The sequence below is a fragment of the Sturnira hondurensis genome, unplaced genomic scaffold (assembly GCF_014824575.4).
Source record: "Sturnira hondurensis isolate 20B ecotype Veracruz unplaced genomic scaffold, ASM1482457v3 Scaffold0013931, whole genome shotgun sequence".
In the NCBI taxonomy this organism is placed as follows: Eukaryota; Metazoa; Chordata; class Mammalia; order Chiroptera; family Phyllostomidae; genus Sturnira; species Sturnira hondurensis.
The window spans coordinates 4497590-4521736 of NW_028086562.1; the positions used below are offsets into that span (position 1 = coordinate 4497590).

Below are 24147 nucleotides of genomic sequence, written 5' to 3' on the forward strand. Positions count from 1 at the left end.
GGGAGCAGGTCTAGGCTCCCCAGGGTCTGGCTGGAGCCGACCCAGGACTAGCCAGGCACTGTCCTCGGGCCCAGCTCAGTGAAAAGGCGCTGACCCGTGCTGGCAGCTGGCCAGGTCCTGGCAGAAAGTCTTCTGTCCAAAGTGCTGGCTCCAAGGGTCCCCTCCTGGCACCCAGCGCTGGCCTTGGTGCTGACCCCCAACCCTGGCTGGGCTCTGTCCACGGTGCTGGTGGTGGGCTGACCCATTCGACGCACTCGGGGCAGGAAGAGAGAAGGAAGCTGTTGTCCCTCTCCTCACGAGTGGGCCTCTCTTCTGCATTGGGGCCCATGGTCGGGCAGCCTCGGCCACTCACCAGCCTCCCGCTTGTTCCAGTGACGATTGGCGGGGTGCTGGTGGGGGACCCAGGCTTGGCCTAGCCGTGGGGCTCCCCTGAGCACAGTGTGGGCTGCAGGAGCCTGGGAGCCCTCTAGCCCCTCTCTGCAGGGTCTCTGGGCAGCCTGACAAGGACAGCCTGGCCCCAGGTTCCCAGGTGGTGAGATCTCACAGGGCCCCTGGAGTCCCAGGGTCATTTGGTCAAGGTCAGCAGTCAGCCTGGGAACAGAATCTCAAGGTGTGGGGGGCAGTGCCTAGCAGAGTCCAGCACAGCCTTCGGGTTGTTTGTATGGGCATCAGGTCTGGTTTTAGTGGGGCAAGGCCACTGGGTCAGGGGTCACTGGTTTTTGCTCAGTCTCCTGTCCACCCCTGCTGCCACCTCGCCCTCTGGCATCGCCAGGAACCCCTCCCAAGAAGAACTCAGGAGTGTTGTTCTCTGGCTGCCACAGCAGCAAGTAGCACTTGGGCAGGTGGAAGGTGACGAGGATGCCCAGGGCGCAGAGCAGGCTGGCGCCCATCTGCACAGCAGGCCGGTGGAGCATGTGCACATTGGCAAAGAGAGGCACAAAGGAGATCCAGGTGATGAAGTAGGCCAGTGTGGCAAAGGTGAGGCTGCGGGCGCCGTTATAGCGGCCAGGTCGGCTGTGCACCAGGAAGGTGCCCAGGAAGCACAGGGATGCCAGCGTGGCATTGGCAGCGTGCAGCAGGCCGAAGCCGACCCAGGAGCGCAGGCGGCAGTGCACCAGCGCCTCCGTGGGCAGCACCTGCCAGTCTGTCACCACCTCGGGCGGGAAGGCCCCCAGGGACCAGGCGCACAGCGCAGCCTCCACAAGCACGGCGAGCAGCACTGCCAGCCAGGCCTGGGGCCCTCGCAGGTGGCTGCGCAGCCGGGCAGCCCAGCTTGGTGGCAGCTCTGACTCCACAAAAACCTCGGCTGCCTGCAGGACGAGGGTGCTCAGGAAGCCGGCCAGCGGGAGGTGCAGCATTGGCTGCTGGGCCAGGCAGTGGGCGGGGCTGGGCCGGCCGGGGAACAGGAGGGCACTTAGGCAGACGAGGCCCAGGCAGGCCAGGCCGAAGCAGGCCCGAGGCCCGCCCGAGGCCTGGACCAAGGGGCTGTCCCAGTGCCAGATGAATAGCCCCAGGGCTGCCAGCACCAGGCCCAGTGCCAGGCCCAGCAACACAAGCAGCAGCAGTGTGGCCAGCTCCCCCCACGCCAGGAACTTGGGCCTGCGGGGGAAGCAGCGCAAGCTCTTGTCTGGTGACCACTGGTCCTGCTCACACTGGGTGCAGAGGAGGTCGTCTACAGCGAGAGGGAGAGAGGGGGTGCTGGGGGCTCCGCCCCCCAGCCTTGCCCCCATCCCAGGCTGGACCTGGGTGTCAGCCTCTGAGCTGGGACGTACCAGGGTCCTCTCCAGGCTACATGCTCCAAGCCCCACAGGGTGCCCCCCCATGCCTACCTTGGCTTGTGTAGACCAGCAGGGAAGGGGCTGAGCTGGGAAGGGGGCTCACCTGGGCTGCGCTGGTAGCTGCCGGCCATGCAGTCCACACAGTCGTAGCAGCAGGAGTGGAAGCCTTTCACGCGGCGCACCTGGCCCTCCTCGCAGCGCCTGGAGCACTGGGACATGGGCATCTGGCGGGGCCTCAGGACTAAGGCTCTGCTGGGCTGGGTGCACCCGCCCCCGCTCCCCCCAGGCCGGGTAGACCTTGGTTCGGAGCTTCCCTGTGGCTCTCACCGTGTTCCTTGGTGTGTGCCAGTTCATCTGGGACAGCTGCAGCTGTAGGTGGCCATCAAAGCTGCCCACGGTGCGCAGCTCAGGCATCTGGTCCTGCCAGACCCACAGCTTCAGGTCGTAGCCCATGTCCACATTCCCGCTGGTGTCGAACTGCAGCGTGAGGCCACGCACCCGGAAGCTCATGTTGTACATGTTTTCCAGGAGCTGCTGGGCGTGAGGAGCTGTGGGTGGGGCCAGGCCAGCTACCTGAGGCCCAGACCCCTGCCCCCGACCGGTGCAGGACACACACAGGGCCAGCACAGCTCACACTGCCCCGCTCACCTGCCAGGGCTGCACGGACTCCTGTGTGGAGCAGCCCCAGGTGCTACAGAGCAGCGTGTTGTGCAGGGCCTGGGCCACGGCGTACACAGCCGAGTAGACCGCAAAGGTCTGGTGGTGCAGGAGACCAATGGACACGTTGTCCAGCGAGATGTGGTCACACTGGGGGCAGCGTGGCCCCACCACATGCTCCTCCAGGCCCGGCTGCTTTGAGTCCAGTGAGGCGCAGAAGGCGGGGTCAGCAGCCATGGCCAGGCGGCTCTGCACATAGGATGAGAAGTCGGGCATCGGGGCGCCCCGCTGCAGGAAGCCCAGCACGGTGCCCACCTGAGCTATGCCAGGCAGCGTCATGACCAGGTCCGAGGTCAGCCAGGCCTCACTGGCTACCCACACCTTGGGCGAGAGCCTATAGTGGATGCTGTAGCTGAAGAGGGCGCGGGCGGCCCGGGCAGAAGAGAAGAGGACCACCACCTCCACGCTGCTCTGGTTCACCTGGCGCAGCACCTCCCACATGGTGCCCAGCTGCTCACCTGTGGCTCCAGGCACAGGCACCAGGCCCTCCTGCGCAATACAGATACCCCTCGAGTTGGCCAGGCTGGAGAAGAGGCTGAGGCCCTGGCGGCCGTACTCTTCGTCGCTGCCCAAGGAGGCCACCCAGTTCCAGTGCAGAGTGAGCAGCAGCTCCACCATGGCCGTGGCCTGCACTCGGTCGCTGGGCACCGTGCGGAAGAAGGACGGGAAGGCTTCCCGGTCACTCAGCCTGTCCATGCTGGCACCGTAGCTGACCTGCAGTGGCCAGGAGGTGTGTCCTGACAGGCACTGGCTCCTGCTGTGAGCCAGGCTGGCCGGGCGGGGGTGGGGGCGGCAAAGGGGGCGAGGGGCGCGCACCTGGGGTATGAGGAAGAAACCGAAGAGCTTGCCGGTGATGAGGGCGAGCTCAGACGAGTGGGGCCCGATGACGGCCAGCACTCGGGGCTGGTACTGGGTGTAGTTGCAGTGGGCAGGCACGTTTCGGCTGCCTGCCTTGGCCATGAACATGAGGCTGGGCTTCATGGCCACCACGGGGTCTGAGCACGTGTCGAAGAAGTCATACCCCAGGAGCAACCCGGGCAGCAGGGAAGACCCTCTGTTGATCTCCTCCACGGCCATCTTTCCTGCTAGTGCCCAGAGCAGGCCGAGCGATGACAGCCTGGGAGCACACGGAGCCGCAGCTGGTGGCGCCTCACCCTTGCTGGGGAGCACCCTGCCCGGTCCCCCCACCGCCTCCCTACCTGGTGCACGTGGTGGTGTTGGGCTGTGTCCTGTCACAGAGGCCTGTCTCCTCCTCAGCCAAGCCCAGGGGAAAGAGCCCTCCCAGCACGTAGTTGCCCTGCACCCTGAGCTGCCGGGATAGGCACAGCGGGGCCCCTGCCGACAGGCCCAGCAGCATGGAGAGGCCCAGCAGGGCCAGGCACAGCATGGCAAGTGGTGGCCTCTGCAGGGATGGCCAGTGGGCAAGTTGGGGGCCCAGATATGGTGAGTTGGGGCTGGGAGGGGTGGAAGATTTGTTTAGCAAAACTCACCTGCCAAGCCCGGGGCCCCTGAGGACGCTCTCACTTCTCTGGGCCTGAGCTTTCCACACATCAGTTTCTGTCGGTCAGATGCCACCCATACTGGCCAACAGTGATTTGGGCAGGCAGGCTTTGAGCAGCCACTGGCTGTGACCTTGATGCCTTGCTGCGCCCAAGCCCCTCGGCACCCATCCCACTCCTGGACAGGGAGGGGGACACCCAGGATTCCTCTGCCTGAGGGTCCCAGGCTCTCCAGCTGACCCAGTGGGAGGGTCTCAGAAGGGCTAGTGCCTGGGGAGCAAGCAACCCCTTTGCTCTGCAGCCCTGGGGTGGCACCTCAGCAGTCAGGAGGAGACCACAGGGAGGACCCCAGGGGCCAGTCTGAGGGGGCCCTCCAGCCTGGCCTCCACCCTGTGGCTGGGGTGGGAACAATCCTGGGGCGGGACCCCTCAGCCCATCTGGGAGCAGTGCACCTTGGGGCTCTGGACGGTCCCTCTGCTCTGGACCCAAGGCCTGGAAGCATCGGGAGCCCTGGGGCTGGCTGTGTCCCCCAGGTCTGGGAACCTGCCTGAGAAGGAGCCCCCCCGCCCCCCGCGTGGGGACAGGCGCTCAGCTGGGCCTGCGGGGGGTGCATGCAAAGGAGGGAGGAAAGGCTGTAACCAAATGGGCTGCAGCAGCTCTGCCAGCACCAGGTGCACAGCCGGCAGGCAGCAGTTCCGGGGCCCCTTTCCCCCACCTGGGGGACCCACCAGTGCCATGCTCCAGGGTGGACGTGCACCCCGAGGAGCTGGGGGAGGCTGGCTGGGGTGGGGCTCTGGGCGTCCCAGCCAGGCCTGGCAGACTTACTGGGGGTGGTTTGGGGACCAGTGTTTGCCTGTTCCCACTGGCCTGTGGGGAGGCCAGCTGCTCAGCACACTTAGGACACACACGTGTACACCTGGTGCACATGACACAAATAGTGCATTGCACGTGCACACCCACGACAAGGTTCACACACGTGTGCTCCCCAGCCCATGTGAACCCCAGGTGGTCCTCCCAGGCGAATCCTGAATTGCCATTGGCCTTTGCTGGCACCACCTGGGGCCCTGGACACTGCTCAGTATGGCCAAGCCTTGGCATGGGATCTGGCATTGGGGCCATGTCCGAGAGAACCCTTCTTGACATGTGTCCTCTTTCAGTCTGGAGCCATGTCGCAGCCCTGAACAGCCCCCGCACTGCTGGCTGCAGCTGGGCAGGGCTTTCTCCTGCCTGCCCTTCCAGCCCCGCCCCTTGACTGATCTGTGTCTGATCACCAACAAAACCATCATCCTGCGGACCTCTACAGGGAACTGGGGGGACCAAGATAAACCCTGCATGGGGACAGCCGGGCAGTGGCCCCCACGTGGTGGGCAGGGCAGGACGCAGCACTTGTGGCTGACGCTGCCCTGCCCTCCTGGCAGTAGGGCCTCAGGCACCCCCCTCACCCACCCCCCGCCGAGACCAGGCACCCTCCACCTCTCCATCCTGAAACGCAGAATCCACTTCCGTAATTGTAATTTATTTACATTGCAAAAACCATCACCCGTATTAGTTTCCAAGGGTCCCCACAAGGTCACACTCATGCAGGACTGCTGCATGGTGGGTCCTTGGCACCCAAATCCTGAGATCACAGTGAAGAGGCAGCAGGGCAGGCCAAGTGCCTAGGGATGGCTGCACGTGGCTGTCTGCCAGCGTGTTCAGCGGGGGCACCACAGGGACGGACCGCCAGGGGCCAGGTGGGGGTGGAATGCAGCATCTTGTGGGACACCCAGAAGGGTGAGGCCAACTGGCCCAGCAGCCCTGGGCTCCCAGGAGCTCTGGGGTTGTGCAGACTCACAGCAGCTGCCCCGGGAAGTGGGGCTGCAGACGGCAGCTGACGTGTGCCCAGGGCTCCAGCTCCCGGCTGTCGCTGCCGAGGACATGTGGGTCCCTGGCTAGCACGGAGGTGAGTGGCAAGGGATGAGAGGCATTGCTAACAGCTGCCTGTGTTCCCTCCCTGCTTGGGGGACAGTTGCCTGGTATGGAGGGGCCACAGACACAGGACCCAGAGGGCCTGACAGGACAAGCACTGGCTACAGGGGCTGGTGGGTCACCCTTTTCAGACGTGACTCAAGGTGAGGGCGGCCATTCAGGCTTTCGAGGGAAGGCCGAGACTGCTCGACCTCCCCGTGCTCTGCGCCTCACCCCCCCAGCCGGCGCCTGCCTTCTCTGTCTTGCCCAGGTGGGCCATGCGGGGCCTGTGGCTCCCCGCAAGTTCAGCTCGAAGGGGGACAGTGGTTTCCCTGCTCCTGGGGCACCCAGAAAGCTGCACTGTGGGACTAGCGGGCCCTGGCTGCCCCGGCCCAGCTCTGGAGAAGGGGTACCCTCCCAGCCCGGGCCCAGGGGCCCCTAGGGCAGGTCCAGCAGGGCGTGCTCCGCGTAGAGCTCCTGGGAGATGTCGTACATGTGCTGGATGAAGGGCAGGGCCTCGCCCAGCATCTCCACGGCCTGCTCGGGAGGCCCCACATTCATGGTCTCCAGGAAGACCTTGCGCGTGGGCAGCGTGCAGAAAGCCACGGTGACAGCCCGGCGGACAATCCAGGGGTGGTAGGCGGCCAGCGAGGCGTTGTAGGAGTCCGTGCAGAGAGTGGAGGTGCGGGCGTCCTCCGAGCTGGTGCGCAGGCTCTCCAGGAAGAGCTGCAGCCAGCGCAGCGCTCGGTGCAGCCGGAGCACTGTCCGGCAGCCTGAGTCTGGGTGGCTGGAGCGGCGCTGCAGGTCCACCAGCTGGTTGCCTACCTCATAAGCCACCATGGACTGCAGGCTGCAGTAGTGGTCCCGCTGTGGGCCACTGCGCAGACGCTCCATGATCTGCAGCTTCGCCACCACGTCCTTGGAGATGAAGGAGAACATGACGCCCAGGCTGTTCAAAAACCTGGGAGGGAAGGCAGGTGCTGAGCTGGGGTGCAGCAGTGCCTGCGCCCAGGGGTGTGGCTGGGGGAGCCCCACCTGGGCAGTGGCCCCCCCACGCACCTGACCAGCCCCCTCCAGCCGGTGAGGTAGTGCTCCAACAGCACCTCTCCCTGCTCGCCGAGGCACTTCTTGAAGCTGACGAGGACAGCTTTCAGATTGAAGTCCGACTCCAGGGGGTCCATCTCCGATGGGGCTGAGAGTCAGCACACTCCTTGGGGGGCAGGAGCAGCAGGAGAGAATGGCTGGGGTCCCACTCTCCCTCCCCAGGAGCCTGCCTCCCTCTGCTTGGGCGGCACCCTACGGACACCCACCTGCCTGTGCCATGCCCCTTCCTGGAGCCAGTGCCCACAGACCTTGGGCACCGCCCCTCCCTGCCACTCAGTCTCCCTCAACCCACTCTTGCTACATCTTAGGCACAGCAGACACCTCTGCTTGGATTTTCTTGCTTATCTGGGCAGAGTTGGTCTCTCTCACCAAAATGCCCATTCTCACTTGAAGAGACACCTGCTGGGTCCCCACCCAGAGCCAGGCACTCCTCTAGCATGAGGGTGCTCAGCACCCAAGACAACCAGCCCAGCTTCGTCAGGGCAACATTCCAGTGGCAGGGAGGGCAGAGCCAGACAATGACAAGTCGGAATCTGAAAGGGGCAGGTGGAGGACGACAGTGGAGTGATATGGGAGGCCTGGGCCAGCAACCGTGCCCATCCTTGCCCACAGCTGCACCCACCCTAAAGCCAGAGCAGAGGTCATGGGTCAGCATGTGCTGGGCAGGTTTTGAGATACACACCAGTCTCTTCCTGCTCTGGGCTCTGCTTGCATGCGTACAGTCACTCCGCAAACATCCAAGCGCCCACGCATCATATGGGTGCCACTGAGTATCCCAGCCCCACCTCCCTGGGTGCCCAGGACCAGCACTGAAAGGTGGTCCTTATGGGCTCTGAGGACTCAGCTGCATTTCACCATGTGTCCAGGACAAGCTCCCACCCCACTGGGCCTGGGGGTTCCTTGGGTGCCCTGAGGGACCTCAGCAAGTGAAGGAGGCCACCCAAGATGTGGCAACAGCCCCAGCTGGGAACCGGACACCAGGGAGACTGATATGCCTCCCACTCTGTGGGCAGGTCACTCACCACCCTAAGATCCGGTCCGTCATCTCTGGGGAAGATGGGCCACGCACACTGCTCAGACTTGGGGAGCATCTGAAGGGACTCACTGGGTTCTGAGACCCTGCAGGCCCCAAGGGCTGGGACGAACGTTGGACGTAGGGCAGAGCCCTCTGGGCGAGCTCATCCTGTCCTCGGGAAGATGGCTATCTGGAGTCTTCCAGCACCCCCATCCCCCAGGGCCTCCACTTTGTGTCCACTGAGCAGATGGACAGTCTCTAGGCACTCAGGGCTAAATTCCTGGCCCCCAGACATCCTGTGGGCCTGGCCTTCCTGCCAAGAACTCCAGACAGCAAACAGCAGGAGCTGCCAGGAGCCTTTCAGAGCCTGGAAACAGGAAGGGCCGTGGCTATGCAGCTGGTGGGCAGCCCGCCAACTGCGGGAAGGTGATGCAGGGCACCACCAAGGCTATCCCCGGGAGCAGCCGCGGCCCCAAGGTCAGGGTCCCGGGGCGGGCGGCCAGAGCCCCGGGTCCAGTGGCTGACAGCAGGCTGAAGTCACCCAGGAGGGAACACTTATCCTGCCACCCAGGCCCAGAGGGTGGGTGCGGCCCGGTCCAGAAAGGCCTGCCAGTCTCGCTCAGGAAGGGGACACCAGGAGGCGCCGGACTTGGGTGCGGTGGGAGCCCAGTCCCGGGAGGGTCCTGCTCCAGATGAGGCCCAGGGATGGGGTAGGGGCCCGGGTCCAAGCTGGCGTGTGAGCCAGGTCCTCCGCCGCACCCTTCTGCGCCCGGCTTCCCGCACCAGGGGTCCCTTGCCCTGCCCCTCAGCGATGCCCAGGCCCACCCGCCTGCTCGGTTGGGCTTGGTTCACCAGAGCTCACCTTCGCTGCCGCCACCGCCGCCACTGCCGCTGGACCTGCCGCCCCGCCCCCGGTCGCCCCGGGCCGCTCGGGATTGGTTGACCGCTGCCCAATCCAGAGACCAGATCTGCAGCCCACGTTTCCGGCGAGCTCACCGGATGCTGCCGCCGTTGGGTCTGCGCTTGCGTAGTGAGTTACCGCGAGGTGATCTCGCGTGCCGTTTGGGCCCTGGGTCTGGTCCCGCGACGGTGTGCGAGGCGGGTCAGGGAACGCAGAGGCCACGGTGCCTGGGAGTGAGCCGGCGCAGGATGCCGGAGATCAGGGTCACACCCCTAGGTGAGTGGGGAGCGCTGGGCTGCCGCCGGGGGATGGCCTTGGGGTTGCGTCCAGGTCGCTTCTGTGCTTTGTCTCCGGTTTTCCTAACAGCGACCTGAAGCGAGATCGCCTGCAGCGGGCTCTGGGCGCGGCCGCCACCACAATTTCGTCGCTTAGCACGTGGACCGAGGCTGCAGTCTCTTGCCCCCATCCCGCCCGGCCTCTGCTTCCTTCCCCCTCCTCGTGACTCGCACCACGGTCCCCTGCAGCCTCCCACCCACCCAGCCTGGCCGTCCGACCTCAGCTCACCCCGCGGTTTCCCTGATCTCTGCAAAAAAAAAAAAAAAAAGTTTTGCTCTTGGGAAAAACACACACGTGCAACTTTTTAAAAAAAAATATTTTATTTATTTATCTATAGAGGGGAAGGGAAGGAGAGAGGGAGAGAAATATCAATGTATGGTTGCCTCTCCTGCGTCCCCTACTGGGAACTGGCCCGCAACCCAGGCATGTGCCCTGACCGGGAACCGAACCACGATCTTTTGGCTCGTAGGCCTGCACTCAATCCACTGACCCACAGCGGCCACGGCTGTGCAACTTTTAAAAGGCTGAACAAACCACACGATCGCGGTTCGATTCCCAGTCAGGGCACATGCCTGGGTTGCGGGCCAGTTCCCAGTAGGGGACTCACGAGAGGCAACCATACATTGATATTGCTCTCCTCTCTCCTTCCCTTCTCCTCTAAATTTAAATAAATAAATCTTTAAGAAAAAAGGGCTGAACAGTCCAGAACAGTTCGAGGAAGGAAAGATCACTCAGAATCCAAGGTCCCAGAAACAACGTGGGTTGCCGGTTTGGCGGCCACCCTCTATTTCTCTGGGAGTTTTTCCTGCACACACTCCCTGTGCTGTTCCAGCTCCTGCCTCCTCACAGGGCTGTGTGTTGGGAGCATCTTCCCATACAGGTGCCTGGTGTGTCTTCCTGTCTTCCTCATGGTGGGAGCTTTTCTCCAATAGCTCACCCGCCCCCAAGTGGGGTCGCTGAGCTGGTGACAGCTACACCGCGAACGCCCCTGGCCTTGCTGGGTCAGAGCCCATGTCCCAGCCCACCTTACAGTGGTCATGCCCACGGCCTGTCATGTTTCTCCTCACAGGCTTCCCTCTGGCTGCTGTGCCCCCTCCACCCCCCCGGGGCCACTGCAGCACCCAACTCTCCTTCCAGCCCTTTTCTCCATTTGGCTTTTTCCCCAACACCTACTTTCCTCGAACAGTCTTTTTTCCTGTTCCCATTATCCAGGGCTGCCCCTGGGTGTGCCCGCAGGGTCACCCAGCCTCAGTACCACCGAAGCAGAACTCCTTCGCTGTCTTCCTTTGCCAGTTTCTGCTGTGTGGGCTTCCCGGTCACCTGGGCCGGTTACAGAGTCTCCTAAGTCACTTTGGCCACAGGGCCTTTGCGCACCTGCCTCCCGCTGCCATCCCTCTCCATCCTGCTTGGAAGCTGTAAGCCCGTCACGGTTGTGGATGTTTCTCTGCCTCCTTCCTGCCTCCCTGGCGCTCATCTCCAGCTGGTACACTCAGTGTGTCTTGCCTGCACAGTCGTCATCTGCTTCCTTGCCCTGGAACACGAGCTCCTGCAGACAGGGTGCCTCCTTGGCCTCCTCCTGAGCCCTGGCCCTCCTGTCTGCCCTGGAGTCTGACCGACACGTCTCCAGCCCAGCTCGAGCCACTGTCTTTGCTCCCTGAGGTTGTGGTGGTTTCTGCTGGGGGTAGGCGGCCAGTGCCTAAGAGCTGGGTTCAGGGATCCAGAAGGCTACCCCTGGCCCCACGCTAGGAGCCATGTGCGTGGCGGGGATTGTTCTCACAACTTATGGGGCTTCACATCCTTCATGTCGACTTTAAAAAAGGTTGGCCCACCCTGGCTGGTGTGGCTCAGTGGACTGAGTGCCGGCCTGTGAACCAAAGGGTTACCAGTTCGATTCCCAGTCAGGGCGCAGGCCTGGGTTGCAGACCAGGTTCCCAGTAGGGGGTTCATGAGAAGCAACCACACTGATGTTTCTCTTCCTCTTGTTCTCCCTTTCCTTCTCTTTTCTATAAAAATAAATAAAGTCTTTAAAAAAAAGGGTGGCCCTCCTTTGCCCATGCACCTGGAGACCCCTGAGCTGGTTTGGCTTCAGAACTGGGGGTGCAGCAGGGAGCAGACGGCCGTGACCCTGCCCATGGGAGGCACGTGCTGGTGGGGACGGGAGCAGGCCCGTGGGAGACCACCAGGCCTCCCCTGTGGCCCAGCTGCCTGAGGCAAAGCTCTCAGCAGTCTTCTGCCATTGTCATGGGCAGCAAGCTTCTCGAGGACCAGCCCCCATCCCATTCTGGGTGTGGCCTGGTCACCCTGGAGTGTGCGGTGCCAGCAGAGGGGCAGGTGGCTGGCAGGGGGAGGCTCAGAGGGTTCAAGGGGGAAAGCAGGCCATTTGCTGCCATCTGGCACCCCGAGGAGACCCCAGGTGGTCATAGGAGGTGGCCAGGTTGGACCCTGCTGGGGCTGCAGCAGCTGGACACTGTGTGGCTGTCAGGAATGTGGCTGAAACTTGGGTTCGGGTCCGTCACTGTAGTTGGTCATTGCTGGGCAGCTGGGGCGTGTTTCCCCTGAAGCCACATGGGGCACCTTTGGTGGCACCACAAGGAGGTGCCTGCCACCTCTTGGGGGGTAGGTTCTGGGGGTGGGGCCTGCAGAATGCCAGCCTTTCTCTGTGGGTGCTGGAACTACAGCCTGGCACCTGGTCCTCAGCCCTGGGTCTTGGAGGGCACGGGCAGGTCACAGCGGGTGGGCTGCAACCTTCCTCCATCTGACCCTGGTGCTGGAGGCACAGTGGGGCAGGGCGCTCAGGCCAGAACTCACTTGGTGGACTCAGCGCGTCGTTCCCTCCCTGTGCATGTTCTTTCCTGTCTGCTTACAGAGGTGGCGACGTTCTTGCCTCCCATGTTGTCGCACAGCAGCCACTGGCTTGTTTCCCAGCCCACTGAGGGCTCTGTGGGGCCAGGGGCCTAGAGTGCCCAGTGGGGGCCTGGGGCAAGCAGCTGGGCCTTGGCCTTGGGGGTGGGGTATGGGGGAGGGGTGAAGGGTGTGGCAGCACCTCCCTTGCTGTCCCTGCAGGGGCCGGCCAGGACGTGGGCCGCAGCTGCATCCTGGTCTCCATCGGGGGCAAGAATGTCATGCTGGACTGCGGGATGCACATGGGCTTCAACGATGACGTGAGCCCGTGGGCAGGCTGCCTGGAGGCACCCAGGGGGCAGTGGGGTGCCACCCAGCCTGCTCCTCATGGATGGTGCAGGACTCAGAGCCTCTGGCTCCCACCTGTGGAATGGGGCAGGGTGGGGTGTCAGTGGGGCATCAGCACAGCATTCCTGGGAAGCGCCCACCCTCACGGGACAGGCGGGGTGCCCCTCATGGGAGGCGGGGTCTGTATGGAGGGGCTCGTGGGTGTCTGCAGGGTTATGTGGGCCAGGCTGGGCTGGGTTACTGGTTCTGGATTCTGACCCCCTCCTGTGCCCTTGGGGCTGCGAGCAGTCAGCAGACCCAGGGCAGCCTCCGGACGGAGGTAGCTGGCGTGCTGGCTGTCCCTCCCATCTCCTGGGGACCTGGGCAGCCACTGCGCCCTGATGCTCTCTCTCAACTTCTCAGAGGCGCTTTCCAGACTTCTCCTACATCACACGCAACGGCCGGCTGACGGACTTCCTGGACTGCGTCATAATCAGGTGAGCCCTGTCCCAGGGCTGCAGGTGCCGGCGCTGCGCCAGCTTGAGCCACCCTGCTTCCGGGGCCTTCCGGGGCCTAGGAGAGCCTCGCTGGGCTTGTGGAAGCTGCAGGCTGTGGGGTGTCCCTGGCCTGGGCTCTGTTCCCAGTAGNGGGGACCTGGGCAGCCACTGCGCCCTGATGCTCTCTCTCAACTTCTCAGAGGCGCTTTCCAGACTTCTCCTACATCACACGCAACGGCCGGCTGACGGACTTCCTGGACTGCGTCATAATCAGGTGAGCCCTGTCCCAGGGCTGCAGGTGCTGGCGCTGCGCCAGCTTGAGCCACCCTGCTTCCGGGGCCTTCCGGGGCCTTCCGGGGCCTAGGAGAGCCGCGCTGGGCTTGTGGAAGCTGCAGGCTGTGGGGTGTCCCTGGCCTGGGCTCTGTTCCCAGTAGCCTTTGTGGCTCGCCCCACCCCCTACCAGTGCCATGCTGGACCTTTGTGTGTGTTCACAGGTGTGCATGGCTGATCCTGGGGGGGGGGGGGGGGGCTGCAGTGCCACCTGTGGGGGAGGGGCAGGGAGTGCTTTGCCTGCCACATCCGAATGAGAGCCCAGGTTCCTCAGACCGGTCAGGCTGCGTCTTGTCTCCAGACGGCAGGCTATGTGGGCCTGTCTGCAGCAGTGACTGCCCCCACCTTCTCCCAGTCCTTGGTCACCAAAGGCCTTCCCAGAAGGCCCTGTACATCCTGCCCGTGGCGCCCAGGTCCCCCCACCTGGCCAGATGGCCCCCTCGCCCCCTTGGGCCCCACTGCCAGTCGTAGGCCGTGTGGGGATCCGGCCTTCACATGGCCTGCATGACCACAGCAGCCTCCTGCGGGCGCCCCAGCTGCAGCTGGAGCTGCCATGTGCTGCGGCCCACCTTCAGCTGCCGAGGCTCCCGTGGCCCCACCCCTTCCTTCTAAGACGAGGACTCGGCCCCGTCTCTCTGTCAGCTGTGGGCAACACAACCGCTGAGCCCACTGCCCAGCATTGCTCCAGGCCTCGTTCTGCTCTGTCCCATCTTCCTGCCTCGGTCCACAAGCCATGGGGTCTTCTCAGTGACCCACCAAAGATGGCAACCCCTGGCACACTGTCCCTGTAGGTGCTTTCTGTGTTTTCAAGGAACAGGTCACCTGTCGGATACTCATTTCAACTGTTCACTTGCTTCTTGCTAAACTGGGTGTTTAGGCTGTGAGGTCCAGGAAGACGGCTGTTTCTGTCTGTCTGCGCAGTCCTCACTGCAGCGTGGGGGCCACGGAGCATTCAGTGGGCGGGCAGGCGGTGGGTGGTGAGGCCCGAATCGCGTGCCGGTGTGGAGGGGCCGGGCTGGCGCAGGGCTGGCTGACCCTGCTGCGCCCCCAGCCACTTCCACCTGGACCACTGCGGGGCGCTGCCCTACTTCAGCGAGATGGTGGGTTACGACGGGCCCATCTACATGACGCATCCCACCCAGGCCATCTGCCCCATCCTGCTGGAGGACTACCGCAAGATCGCCGTGGACAAGAAGGGCGAGGCCAACTTCTTCACCTCCCAGATGATCAAGGACTGCATGAAGAAGGTGGTGGCTGTCCACCTCCACCAGACCGTGCAGGTCAGGCCCTCCAGCCCAGCTCTGTCAGTGCTGCTGGGTGGCAGCACGCCGGCTGGGACCAGTCTTTGGGGGGCGTGGTGCAGAGAGGGACAGGCTGGCGGGACCTTCGTGCCGTCTGGGTATGGTGGTGTGCCTGCTGTGGCAGTGGAGACTGGGTGGTGCTGCTGGGCTGGCCCATCTCGGCAAGGCTGTGTGCCGGCCAGGACGGGGCGGCCCACTGGGTGACCTGCGTCAGAGACCCGGGTTCGCCTGTGCGTGTCACACGTGGCCAGGTACCTGCACGTCTGGGTCGTCTCATCCTGGTGGAGTCTCCTGTCCATGTGACTCGCTTGCTCGTTGTTCTGAGGCTCTTCCTCCTGCTGGCACTTGACCCCATTCCCACCCGCCCCACCTTGGCCAAGTGTGCACGGCGTCTGCTCCATCTCCTGGCTTTCAGCCTCTGTGTCACACAAATGTGGCTCTTTCAGGTGGCGTGTGGGGTCGGGGCTCCGAGCCCAGCCAAGGTCCCTGTCCTGTGGATTCCGCGTTTCACCAGGTCACCTGGCCTTGGCTGTCTCCATTCACTTCCTGTAACTGTCCTGCTCCACATGTTTTTATTCCTTAATTTCCCATTTTGGGTTGATTTTTTAAAAGTTCTATTTCTACCCTGGCTGGTGTGGCTCAGTGGATTGAGCGTGGGCCTGCGAACCACACAATTGCGGTTCGATTCCCAGTCAGGGCACGTGCCTGGGTTGCAGGCCAGGTCCCAGCAGGGGACTCACGAGAGGCAACCGTGCATTGATGTTTCTCTCCTTCTCTCCTTCCCTTCCCCTCTAAAGATAAATAGATAAAATCTTTAAAAACATAAAATAAAATAAAAAAATAAAAAATTCTGTTTCTCACCCTGCCTGGTATGGCTCAGTGGACTCCTGGTCAGGTCACACACCTGGGCTGCAGGCCAGGTTCCGGTTGGGGGCGTGCCAGAGGCAACCGACAGTTGTTTCTTTCCTTCTCACTCTCTTTCCCTTCCCCTCTCTCTAAAAGGAAATTATGAAAATCTTCTAAAAATTCTAAAATTCCCCTTTCCCTTGGTCAGGAGTGACATGCTCTTGTGGTTTGAGTGGCAGAGGCTGCCAGCTGCATCGTGACCGCAGAAATCTGAGGTGCGGGGCTCTCAGTGTTTGAGGCCCCTTTAGTGCGCTGCCCCTGCACCCCCGTCTGAGACACGGGCTGCTGTTTCTGTGTTGGCTCCCCCGGTCGCTGTGAGCCCGGCAGGACAGCCACGTGTCCCTCTCCACTCCTGCTGCTGTCTGCCGGGGTCCTCACTTCTTGTCTGGGGCAGTTCACCTTCCGCCTGACAAACTCCAGCGTGGACCTGCGGGGGCTGGACCTCAGCTTACACTTGTCTGCCACCGAGCCAACCCCGCCCCCTCGGGGAGGCCTTTTCCATCAGGTGCAGAGTCTCAGGTCGGCAGTGACTCCCTCTCAGTGCTCTGAATACACCCAAGAGGGTGTCTGGGCCCCGGGAGCTGCAGCGGGCTCTCTCACCAGGCTCCGGCCCTGCAACCTGGGGCTCTCCGCAGAGGGTCAGGCGTTGGCCCCCCGGACCTCTGCCGCCCTGTCCTGTGTTTTGTGCTGCACCTGCTTTTCAGGTCACTGCCATTTCCTGGTTGTGTTTCATGTGCCCTTAACGTTCTCCACTGAATTCTTAATTCAGGGTATTATAGTTCATGGTTTTAGGACTTCCACTCTTTGAAAATAGTTGCTGGTTGTTTGCCCACATCCTTCACCCTGTGGGTTCTCACCTCTGGGGGGGGGGGCACTACTCACGTGACCGCCCTGCACCCATCCCTCCAGGCTGTTCTCCCTCTTCTCTCCCACCCCTCGCTGAGTTGCTTCTGCTTGTAAACGGGACGTCATCTGTGGCAGACAGGGCGAGGGGGAGCTTAGAATAATGTCATCAACCTGTGTCCTGCCCCGCTGGCCGTGCTGACCAACCCCCCTCCCCCCCCCCCGCCAGGTGGATGAGGAACTACAGATCAAGGCCTACTATGCAGGCCACGTGCTGGGGGCGGCCATGTTCCAGATCAAAGTGGGCTCGGAGTCGGTGGTCTACACAGTGAGTGGAGGCCCTTGGGTGCTGGAGGGCCTCCTGGGTGGGGACCAGAGGCACCTTCCCTAACGCTGCTCCTCCGCAGGGCGATTACAACATGACCCCGGACCGGCACCTGGGGTGAGTTGCCGAGGTCTTTGCTGGCTCCGTCCCGTGGAGCCTCGCCCCCTGCCCCAGAGTGCACTGAGCCTTCTGGATGGGTCGGGGGCTTGAGTACCGACCCTGCGTACCCCGTGGGAGGCAGAGCCTCAGCCTTGTCTGCCCTCGGGTGTTGCCGGAGCTGTGTGGAGTGGCTGGGCTGGCCCAGAAAGCCTCGAAGCTGTGTGCTCTGCCACAGCACTCTGCCCCACGCCCACTCTGTTCCAGGGCCGCTTGGATCGACAAGTGCCGGCCCACCCTGCTGATCACCGAGTCCACGTACGCCACAACCATCCGAGACTCCAAGCGCTGCCGGGAGCGGGACTTCCTGAAGAAGGTCCACGAGACTGTGGAGCGTGGTGGGAAGGTATTGATGGGGCTGGAGCGGGGCTCTGGGCCATGCAGGGAGGGGTGCAGGGAGGCGGCTTGCTGAGCCTTCGGAAGAGGAGCACTCTCCGGCCCTCATCGGTGCTGACTCCCCTTGTGTCTCAGGTCCCAGTACGGGGCTGGCTGGAGCGCCCACCAGGGTCCCATCTGGATAGACTGAGGCTGGAGGCAGGAGTGGAGATGGAGCAGGGGTGGGGCCTCCAGCTCTCAGGGAGGCCTGGCCGAGACCTCTCAGTGGATAGGCCTGTGGCCGTTAAGAGCTGCCAGCAAGGCTGGTCTTCACAGCAGCTGCTGCCTGAGAAGGTGGTCACTCGGCACAGCTGCCGCCCACTATTCTTTGATGTGGGCTTGACCTGGGGGGCAGTGTGGCCAGGGGCTCCCCCAACACCAGCCTCGATGCCCCCCACAGGTGCTCATCCCTGTGTTTGCACTGGGCCGTGCTCAGGAGCTCTGCATTCTGCTGGAGACCTTCTGGTAGGTGTGACTAGGGCGGCTTCTGGGAGCTCTGCCTGAGTGGGCAGGAGAGACTGGGGTGCGTGGCCACGTGGGCACCACTCGGGCCCGGGGGCCTGTGATGGTGCATGGGCACTGTCCTCCGTACACGTCAGCCCCAGGCTTACAGGAGGGAGCAGGCTGAGGGCCCTGGCCTCAATCTGGGCCACGGGCGTGGGGGAGGACACGGCCAGGCCCACCCCACGGCTCCTCCACGGCGGCCCCCGCACTGTCCACAGGGAGCGCATGAACCTGAAGGCGCCCATCTACTTCTCCACGGGGCTGACAGAGAAGGCCAACCACTACTACAAGCTCTTCATCACCTGGACCAACCAGAAGATCCGGAAGACCTTTGTCCAGAGGAACATGTTCGAGTTCAAGCACATCAAGGCCTTCGACCGAGCCTTTGCTGACAACCCGGGTCCGATGGTGAGGCCCTGGCAGGGAGGGGAGGGGAGGCCTGGGCTGTCTGCGCTGGCTGCAGCCCAGGTGCGCCTCTGAGGGCGGGGCCCAGGCCCTCGCCTGGTGTCCGCACATGCGTTCTTCCCTCGTGTCCGAGGAGTGTCGTCCCCCCCCCCCGCCCCCCGGGGAGTGGAGTGCGCCTGTGCAGGGGTGGGGGTAAGATGCTGACAGGGTGGGAGGGGGTGTGGTGGGGGTGCAGCGGGAGACTTGGAAAGCGGGGAGGGGCCCTGGCCTGCTGTGAGCCCGGTTCTCCTGCAGGTGTGGCCTGGGCCCGGACTGCCCTGACCCCGGGCTGCCCTGACCCCACCCCCACCCCGCCTGCCAGGTCGTGTTTGCCACACCGGGGATGCTGCACGCTGGGCAGTCCCTGCAGATCTTCCGGAAGTGGGCAGGGAACGAGAAGAACATGGTGAGGGTGCGGGCCCCAGAACCACTCCTTGCAGGGCCTGTGAGGTTGGGCAGAGGACAGCCAGGGGTTCCCTGGCCTGGAGACACTGCCGCTATCAGGAGAGCACCTGGGACCTGGTTGGTGTTGGACCCAGGCAGTCAGGCTGTCTCTGTGTTCCTGCCAGTTGGTGCCAGTCAGGGCTTCCTCCTAGGCAGGGGGCACAATACTCAGGCTTGGGCCTGCAGGGGACTGGCAAGGGGAAGGGGGTGGGATTCAGAGGAGCAGAAAGGGGAGGTTGGGGTGTCCCAAGAGGAAGCCCTGGGGCAGGGGGTGGAAGCCACGCAAGTGGCCACCAGCTCTGTCCCTTTCTGCCCTGCAGGTCATCATGCCCGGCTACTGCGTACAGGGCACCGTGGGCCACAAGATCCTCAGTGGGCAGCGCAAGCTGGAGATGGAGGGGCGGCAGGTGGTGAGTCCCACCCTCCCCCAGCTCCTCAGCCCCTCTGGGGTGGGTAGTGATGGCCCCTGTGCACTGTGCCGCCACAGCTGGAGGTCCGGATGCAGGTGGAGTACATGTCCTTCAGCGCCCACGCGGATGCCAAGGGCATCATGCAGCTGGTGGGCCAGGCGGAGCCCGAAAGTGTGCTGCTGGTGCACGGCGAGGCCAAGAAGATGGAGTTCCTGAAGCAGAAGATCGAGCAGGAGTTCCGTAGGCAGCCTGGGTGGTGGGGGTGGGGCCGGTGCAGGGCTGGGAGGAGAGGGCCCTTCCATGGGGTCGGCGAGGCAGGGCCGGCAGCCTTGCCGACACTGTCTGTCTCTTGGCCCAGGGGTCAGCTGCTACATGCCAGCCAACGGCGAGACAGTGACGCTGCCCACGAGTCCCAGCATCCCCGTGGGCATCTCCCTGGGGCTGCTGAAGCGGGAGATGGCACAGGGTACGTGAGGTGGGGCCGGGTGGGGCTGGGCAGCCCCCTCTGACTGCTCTGACCCCGGCTCCTCTCTGAAGGGCTGCTCCCTGATGCCAAAAAGCCCCGGCTCCTGCATGGCACCCTCATCATGAAGGACAGCGTGAGTGCATGCCGTCACGGGGGTGGGGTGGGGGTGGGGCTCCCACACTCCCTGACCGGCCCCTGCCCTGCTCCGCAGAACTTCCGGCTGGTGTCTTCAGAGCAGGCCCTCAAGGAGCTGGGCCTGGCTGAGCACCAGCTGCGCTTTACCTGCCGTGTGCACCTGCACGACACACGGAAGGAGCAGGAGACCGCCATGCGTGTCTACAGCCACCTGAAAGGGTGGGTGCTGTTCCTTTCCGGCCCTTGGGGCGGGCGCAGCGGGGCCTGAGGTGGGGTCTCACCGCGCGTCCCTGCAGCCTCCTGAAGGACCACTGCGTACAGCACCTCCCTGACGGGTCAGTGACTGTGGAGTCCATCCTCATCCAGGCTGCTGCCCACTCAGAGGACCCAGGCACTAAGGTGCTGCTTGTCTCCTGGACCTACCAGGTGTGTGGCAGGACCCCCACCGCCCTGTAGTGGACAGTGGCCAGGATGAGTGGGGTCACCCCCTCGCCCTGAGCTGCCTGGGTGGGGTAGGTTGGGGCAACAGTCTCTGTTTCAATGCAGGATGAAGAGCTGGGCAGCTACCTCACGTCCCTGCTCAAGAAGGGTCTGCCCCCAGCCCCCAGCGGAGGCAGCTGATGCCACCACAGGCTGCCCAGCCAGAGGGACCAGACTTGCGCTCTAGGACACAGTCTGAGCCCTGGTCTTCCCTCTGCGTGTGTAGCCCCAGCTCACAGTGGCCTTCATCTGTGGGGACAACACCAGTATCACATGTCTGCCAAGTGGCCAATTTTGGTGGAAAAAATAAATAACCCTTGGAGACCTCTTCACATTTTATTTCTACTTCTGGGCTGGGATGTTCATCTCCAGTGAAGATGGAACCGAAGGCATGCTCCCACTCGGGTGCTCACACCTGTCCCCTGCCCCTGCCCCAGCCTGACAACAGGGCATGGGTGTGCAGAGCTGGGCAGGGTCCAGTGGCCTAGCCTAGTGAGCCAGGCATGCCCTGACCCTGGCTGGGCACCTGGAGGTCATCTCTGGCTTCAGTGCTATGGGCCCTGCAGACCACATGGGGCCAGAAGCTTTGGGACTGCTGGAAGCAGGACCTATAGATGGATTCTAGGTCAACCTGGGGGCGGGGGAGCCCCTGCTCGCTTTCAGGGCCCACCGTCTGCCCCTTGGGGAACTTGGGCCTGAGGGACACAGGCACCTCACCCCAGGCTACTTGCCTTTGGGCCACTGGTCTCTGGCCTGAAGTCTTCAGGCCGCCCTGGCTGGTGGGCCCTGGCATTCCTGCTGGGCACAGGCTGGACTCCCAGCTGCTAGAATGATAAGTGAGGGCTGTGACGCCAGGGCTCCAGCAAGGACCTAGCCTGGAGTGGGGGTCCATCAGAGGGTACAAGCAGGGGCCTTCCCAGGCCACCTCTTCTCACCCCAGTCCTCAAGGTCCCTGTATAGCACTGACTTCAGGAACAAGCCATGGGCTGGGGCCACATGTGTCTGGTGCCTTCCTAGGGGATCCCGGCTCTCAAGAATCGCCTTCACCTGCGCAGGCGTCAAAGTCCCCAGCCCCACGGCCACCAGGATCGCTGTCATCCTCCGCACCTGCAACCCAAGGCCAAGACTGCCACCGAGGCCCGAGTCTTCCCCCTGCTCCCCACCCCCCAGGGGCCCAGAACAGAGCCCACCTGTCTGTACAGGAAAGACTGGCTTTCAAACTCCAGGCTCCAGAACCGTAACCTCCTAGAGACATGGGCACCTGTGACATCCAGGCCACAGGGCAGTCCCAGCCCAGTTTGATCCCAAAGGAAAGGCAGGGTGGGGGCCTGAGAAGACTGTTGGCCGGTGCCCACCCCTTCAGGGAAACCAAACCCCTATTGGGTGAGAGGGAGGGACAGCAGGGCCTTCCTGGGGGTGGGGTCCTCGGGCTGAACCGTTAAGGTCCTGGTCCTAGCTCTGGGGCAGCTCATTACTAGACCCAAGCCTCCAGTCGAGCTCTTTGGCAAGGAGTCCAAGGTTGACTGCAGAAGTGCCTCCCTTTAGTTTTGGCCCAAATTAGGAAGGCTCTAGAACAGGGATGTCAAATTCATTTTCACTGGGGGCCACATCAACCTCAAGGTTGCCTTCAAAGGGTCAAAGTAATTTTAAGACTGTATAAATGTAACTGTTCCTTAACTGCTAAGGAGTTGAAATTACATTCGGCCCCTTGAAAGAAACCATGAGGCTGATGTGGCCCCCGGGAGAATGAGTTTGACACCCCGCTCTGGAAGTCGGCGGCTGCCCTGTGGCTGGAACCACTGGTCCACATGACCTTTTCAGTGGCTTCCAAGATCTGTCCAACAAGCAGGGAGCTCTGGACAGAGAAGGACAGCTTTCTCCGTCTTCTGTTCCCCAGCTGGGGGGAGGGCAACTGCAGGTTCATGGGCACCGTCCAACTGGTGTCCCCTCAGCTTGTGCCCAGGACATGATGCTGATGCCTCTGCCCCGCCCTCACCCGAGAAGGTGCCTGAATCCCGCCCAGCCCCCACAGCCTGCAGACTGGCGTGCGGGGCCGACTCTCCTCACCTGCTCTCCTGGGGGAGGACAAAGGGGCTGGCTGGGCCAGGGGACACTGAAGCTCGGCGCAGTGTGCGCACTGAGCTGGAGGACGGGCTGCCGGCTGACTGGAAGGCGCTGAAGTCGTGTGTCCCCAGGAGGTGGTGGGCAGCCTCCTGCATGGCAACCACATCCAAGCAGCTGCAGAGCCAGGCCAGTGATGAGGGAGTGGCCAGCTTGGTGGCCCTGGCAAGCTCCCACCCTGCCCTTCACTGTCACCCAGCCCACACTCACTCTGCCCGCAGTGCCCAGCATCGATTCCGTTCAAACACAGACAGCTGGTCATACTGGGGGCAGCCAGTGGCCAGGCGATACAGGTATGTCCTGGATGTGGCGGAGTAGCGGGCATGGAAGTCACTGGGCACACGGAAGGCCTTCAGGACCCTGTGGAATCAAGGTAGGGCCACCAGAGGAATGACTCCACACACACGTGACCCCTTGGTACCTCACCTACTGACCCCAAAAAGTACTGCACAGACATCAAGTCCTTCCTGACCTTCACCTCCAGGGGGTTAGAGAAGAGGCTGCTCACCGGATGGCGGGGTGCCTCAGGTGGGTGTTGAGGGCCTGCGTCAGGACCTCGGGGGAAAAGGGTGGCTGGCCTGAGCGGCGCTGGATGTCCAGGTGCGCTGCGTTGCTCAGGGCGTGGACTCCAGCATCCGTGCGGCTGGAGATGGTGAACTTCACTGGCAGGACTGATTTCAGCCCCTCCGCAGCCTCCTACAGGGACAGAGCCACTGAGGGCGGGGCGGGCAGCGTGGGGCGAAGACCCCCTGCTCCCACAGGCGCTCCCATTTGCCCCTCCCGGGGCTCGCCCTCCTCTATTCCAGGCGACAGGCCGGCAGAGCTCACCTCCAGGTAGTTCTGGACCCCGGCGGCGCGCTGGGCACCCCTGACAGCCGCGACCCCGCTGTGGGCAGAGGCGGGCGCAGGTCAGTGGGCGGATACCGCCCCTCCCTGGCCCCACCCAATGCGGCCAAAGGGGCCATTCATCCCTGTTGTCCAGGCCCAAGGCCGGACAGGCGGATCCCGCCCTTTCCTCAAGCGCCAGCAGTCCTCGGGGACCAGCTCCGGTGCTTCCCGCGGCACCGCACTGTGCGTAGGGGTCGCAAGCACGAAAAGAGGTCCGAGGGACATACTTAAAGTCGGTGCCCAAGTACTGGAAATACACGAGGTAGCGCGCCCGCACCGAACCCACAGGCAGGCCGGAACCCATGGCGCGGCTGGACGGAACACAGAAGCATCCACTGGAGCCGGGGACCGCACGTGGGCTCTGCGCGCGCGCGCGCGCACGCAGCTGGCCACGCCCCCGTTGCTTTCGCGTCTGCGCCTTTGCGTTAACCACGCCCCTGCAGCCCTCCACTTCCCATCCCGTGCCGCCGGGGGCGGGGGCAGCAAAGGCGGGGTCAGATTTAGGGAGTGGGTGCAAAGTGCTAGCCACTGCGGAGAGCGTAGGCACGATTTGAACCGCAGCGTCCCGGGAGACGCTCTCACAACGGCGCCTGACCTGAACGACCCCTCGTGCGTGCACTCATTCACCCATCTGCCCACCCACTCACTCGCTCCGCATCCTGGCGGATCGTGTCCTACTGCCACGTTCCGGCCTAGAAGGTTTTGCAAACGCCTTTAATTGCGCAACGGTTGGATCGCCAGAGAGGGCGGAGCCCGTACTCTGCCCCCGCCCCGCGGCCCACCCGACGGCTCCAGACACCCCACTGTTGCAGAGCCCGCCCACCTTCCCGATCTGGAGTGGCCCAGGAAAGAAGGGAGGTGGAACCTTGAGGCATCAAGGCTGAGCTAGGCGTGCCCGCGGCCGCAGGGAGGGGCGTTTGGCGACGCTCCCCTGCGTTGACAGCGGGCGGCGCCCACGGGTGGTAGACTTTGGCGACGCTCCCCGGCGGTGACAGCGCGCGGCGCGCACACTCTGAGGACTTTGGCGACGCTCCCCGGCGGTGACAGGCGGGGCGGG

At 63.5% G+C, this 24147-nt stretch overlaps 4 protein-coding genes across 11 annotated transcripts; 1 reads left to right on the forward strand and 3 right to left on the reverse strand.

Moving 5' to 3' along the window:
- Positions 1-30: 30 nt before the first annotated feature.
- TAS1R3 (taste 1 receptor member 3) lies at positions 31-4322 on the reverse strand. The gene is made up of 7 exons (XM_037062204.1): positions 3986-4322; positions 3695-3897; positions 3312-3612; positions 2427-3209; positions 2106-2309; positions 1882-2002; positions 31-1672 (listed from the first exon to the last, which is right to left on the reverse strand). The coding sequence occupies exons 2-7, from the start codon at positions 3880-3882 to the stop codon at positions 681-683; spliced, it is 2589 nt and encodes an 862-aa protein (XP_036918099.1). The 5' UTR covers positions 3883-3897; positions 3986-4322; the 3' UTR covers positions 31-680.
- Positions 4323-6264: 1942 nt separating this feature from the next.
- Positions 6265-8961, reverse strand: CPTP (ceramide-1-phosphate transfer protein). Of its 2 annotated transcripts, none has more exons than XM_037062229.1 (3): positions 8923-8961; positions 7001-7151; positions 6265-6902 (listed from the first exon to the last, which is right to left on the reverse strand). In XM_037062229.1, exons 2-3 carry the CDS (start codon positions 7120-7122, stop codon positions 6380-6382), a joined length of 645 nt encoding a protein of 214 aa, XP_036918124.1. In that variant the 5' UTR covers positions 7123-7151; positions 8923-8961; the 3' UTR covers positions 6265-6379. The 2 variants fall into 2 exon arrangements, with proteins under 2 accessions (XP_036918124.1, XP_036918123.1); XM_037062228.1 differs by lacking the exon at positions 8923-8961 and adding an exon at positions 7728-8902.
- A 109-nt stretch (positions 8962-9070) lies between these two features.
- Positions 9071-20408, forward strand: INTS11 (integrator complex subunit 11). 3 transcript variants are annotated; one of them, XM_037062239.1, is made up of 17 exons: positions 9071-9237; positions 12361-12458; positions 12889-12962; positions 14344-14572; positions 16572-16670; positions 16750-16784; positions 17031-17169; positions 17599-17663; positions 17921-18110; positions 18469-18552; positions 18911-19000; positions 19078-19240; positions 19359-19466; positions 19538-19599; positions 19678-19820; positions 19898-20027; positions 20148-20408. In XM_037062239.1, exons 1-17 carry the CDS (start codon positions 9210-9212, stop codon positions 20220-20222), a joined length of 1812 nt encoding a protein of 603 aa, XP_036918134.1. In that variant the 5' UTR covers positions 9071-9209; the 3' UTR covers positions 20223-20408. The 3 variants fall into 3 exon arrangements, with proteins under 3 accessions (XP_036918134.1, XP_036918135.1, XP_036918137.1); XM_037062240.1 differs by lacking the exons at positions 9071-9237; positions 12361-12458; positions 12889-12962 and adding an exon at positions 13124-13236 and having other exon boundaries at positions 14435-14572; XM_037062242.1 differs by lacking the exons at positions 9071-9237; positions 12361-12458; positions 12889-12962 and adding an exon at positions 13148-13236.
- Positions 20406-24127, reverse strand: PUSL1 (pseudouridine synthase like 1). Of its 5 annotated transcripts, none has more exons than XM_037062245.1 (8): positions 23738-24127; positions 23031-23088; positions 22711-22898; positions 22413-22562; positions 22149-22319; positions 21272-21326; positions 20873-20905; positions 20406-20841 (listed from the first exon to the last, which is right to left on the reverse strand). In XM_037062245.1, the coding sequence occupies exons 1-8, from the start codon at positions 23746-23748 to the stop codon at positions 20566-20568; spliced, it is 942 nt and encodes a 313-aa protein (XP_036918140.1). In that variant the 5' UTR covers positions 23749-24127; the 3' UTR covers positions 20406-20565. The 5 variants fall into 5 exon arrangements, with proteins under 5 accessions (XP_036918140.1, XP_036918138.1, XP_036918139.1 ...); XM_037062243.1 differs by lacking the exon at positions 23738-24127 and adding an exon at positions 23318-23444; XM_037062247.1 differs by lacking the exon at positions 23738-24127 and adding an exon at positions 23318-23444 and having other exon boundaries at positions 20709-20905.
- Positions 24128-24147: the final 20 nt, after the last annotated feature.

What these genes read in the sequence shown, in the direction of transcription:
- TAS1R3 (XM_037062204.1), bottom strand. Translation starts at nt 3,882, where the DNA reads ATGCTGTGCCTGGCCCTGCTGGGCCTCTCCATGCTGCTGGGCCTGTCG. An exon ending in AGTCCGTGCAGCCCTGGCAG is followed by an intron (nt 2,310 to 2,426) that starts GTGAGCGGGGCA and finishes CACGCCCAGCAG; the next exon opens with CTCCTGGAAAACATGTACAA. An exon ending in CAGCTACCAGCGCAGCCCAG is followed by an intron (nt 1,673 to 1,881) that starts GTGAGCCCCCTT and finishes CTCTCGCTGTAG; the next exon opens with ACGACCTCCTCTGCACCCAG.
- CPTP (XM_037062229.1), bottom strand. Translation starts at nt 7,122, where the DNA reads ATGGACCCCCTGGAGTCGGACTTCAATCTGAAAGCTGTCCTCGTCAGC. An exon ending in GGCTGGAGGGGGCTGGTCAG is followed by an intron (nt 6,903 to 7,000) that starts GTGCGTGGGGGG and finishes CTTCCCTCCCAG; the next exon opens with GTTTTTGAACAGCCTGGGCG.
- INTS11 (XM_037062239.1), top strand. Translation starts at nt 9,210, where the DNA reads ATGCCGGAGATCAGGGTCACACCCCTAG. An exon ending in ATTCTGCTGGAGACCTTCTG is followed by an intron (nt 17,664 to 17,920) that starts GTAGGTGTGACT and finishes CACTGTCCACAG; the next exon opens with GGAGCGCATGAACCTGAAGG. An exon ending in TTGTCTCCTGGACCTACCAG is followed by an intron (nt 20,028 to 20,147) that starts GTGTGTGGCAGG and finishes GTTTCAATGCAG; the next exon opens with GATGAAGAGCTGGGCAGCTA.
- PUSL1 (XM_037062243.1), bottom strand. Translation starts at nt 23,394, where the DNA reads ATGGGTTCCGGCCTGCCTGTGGGTTCGGTGCGGGCGCGCTACCTCGTG. An exon ending in GTCCTCCCCCAGGAGAGCAG is followed by an intron (nt 21,327 to 22,148) that starts GTGAGGAGAGTC and finishes CCATGTCTCTAG; the next exon opens with GAGGTTACGGTTCTGGAGCC. An exon ending in AGCCTGTGCCCAGCAGGAAT is followed by an intron (nt 20,842 to 20,872) that starts GCCAGGGCCCAC and finishes GGCGGCCTGAAG; the next exon opens with ACTTCAGGCCAGAGACCAGT.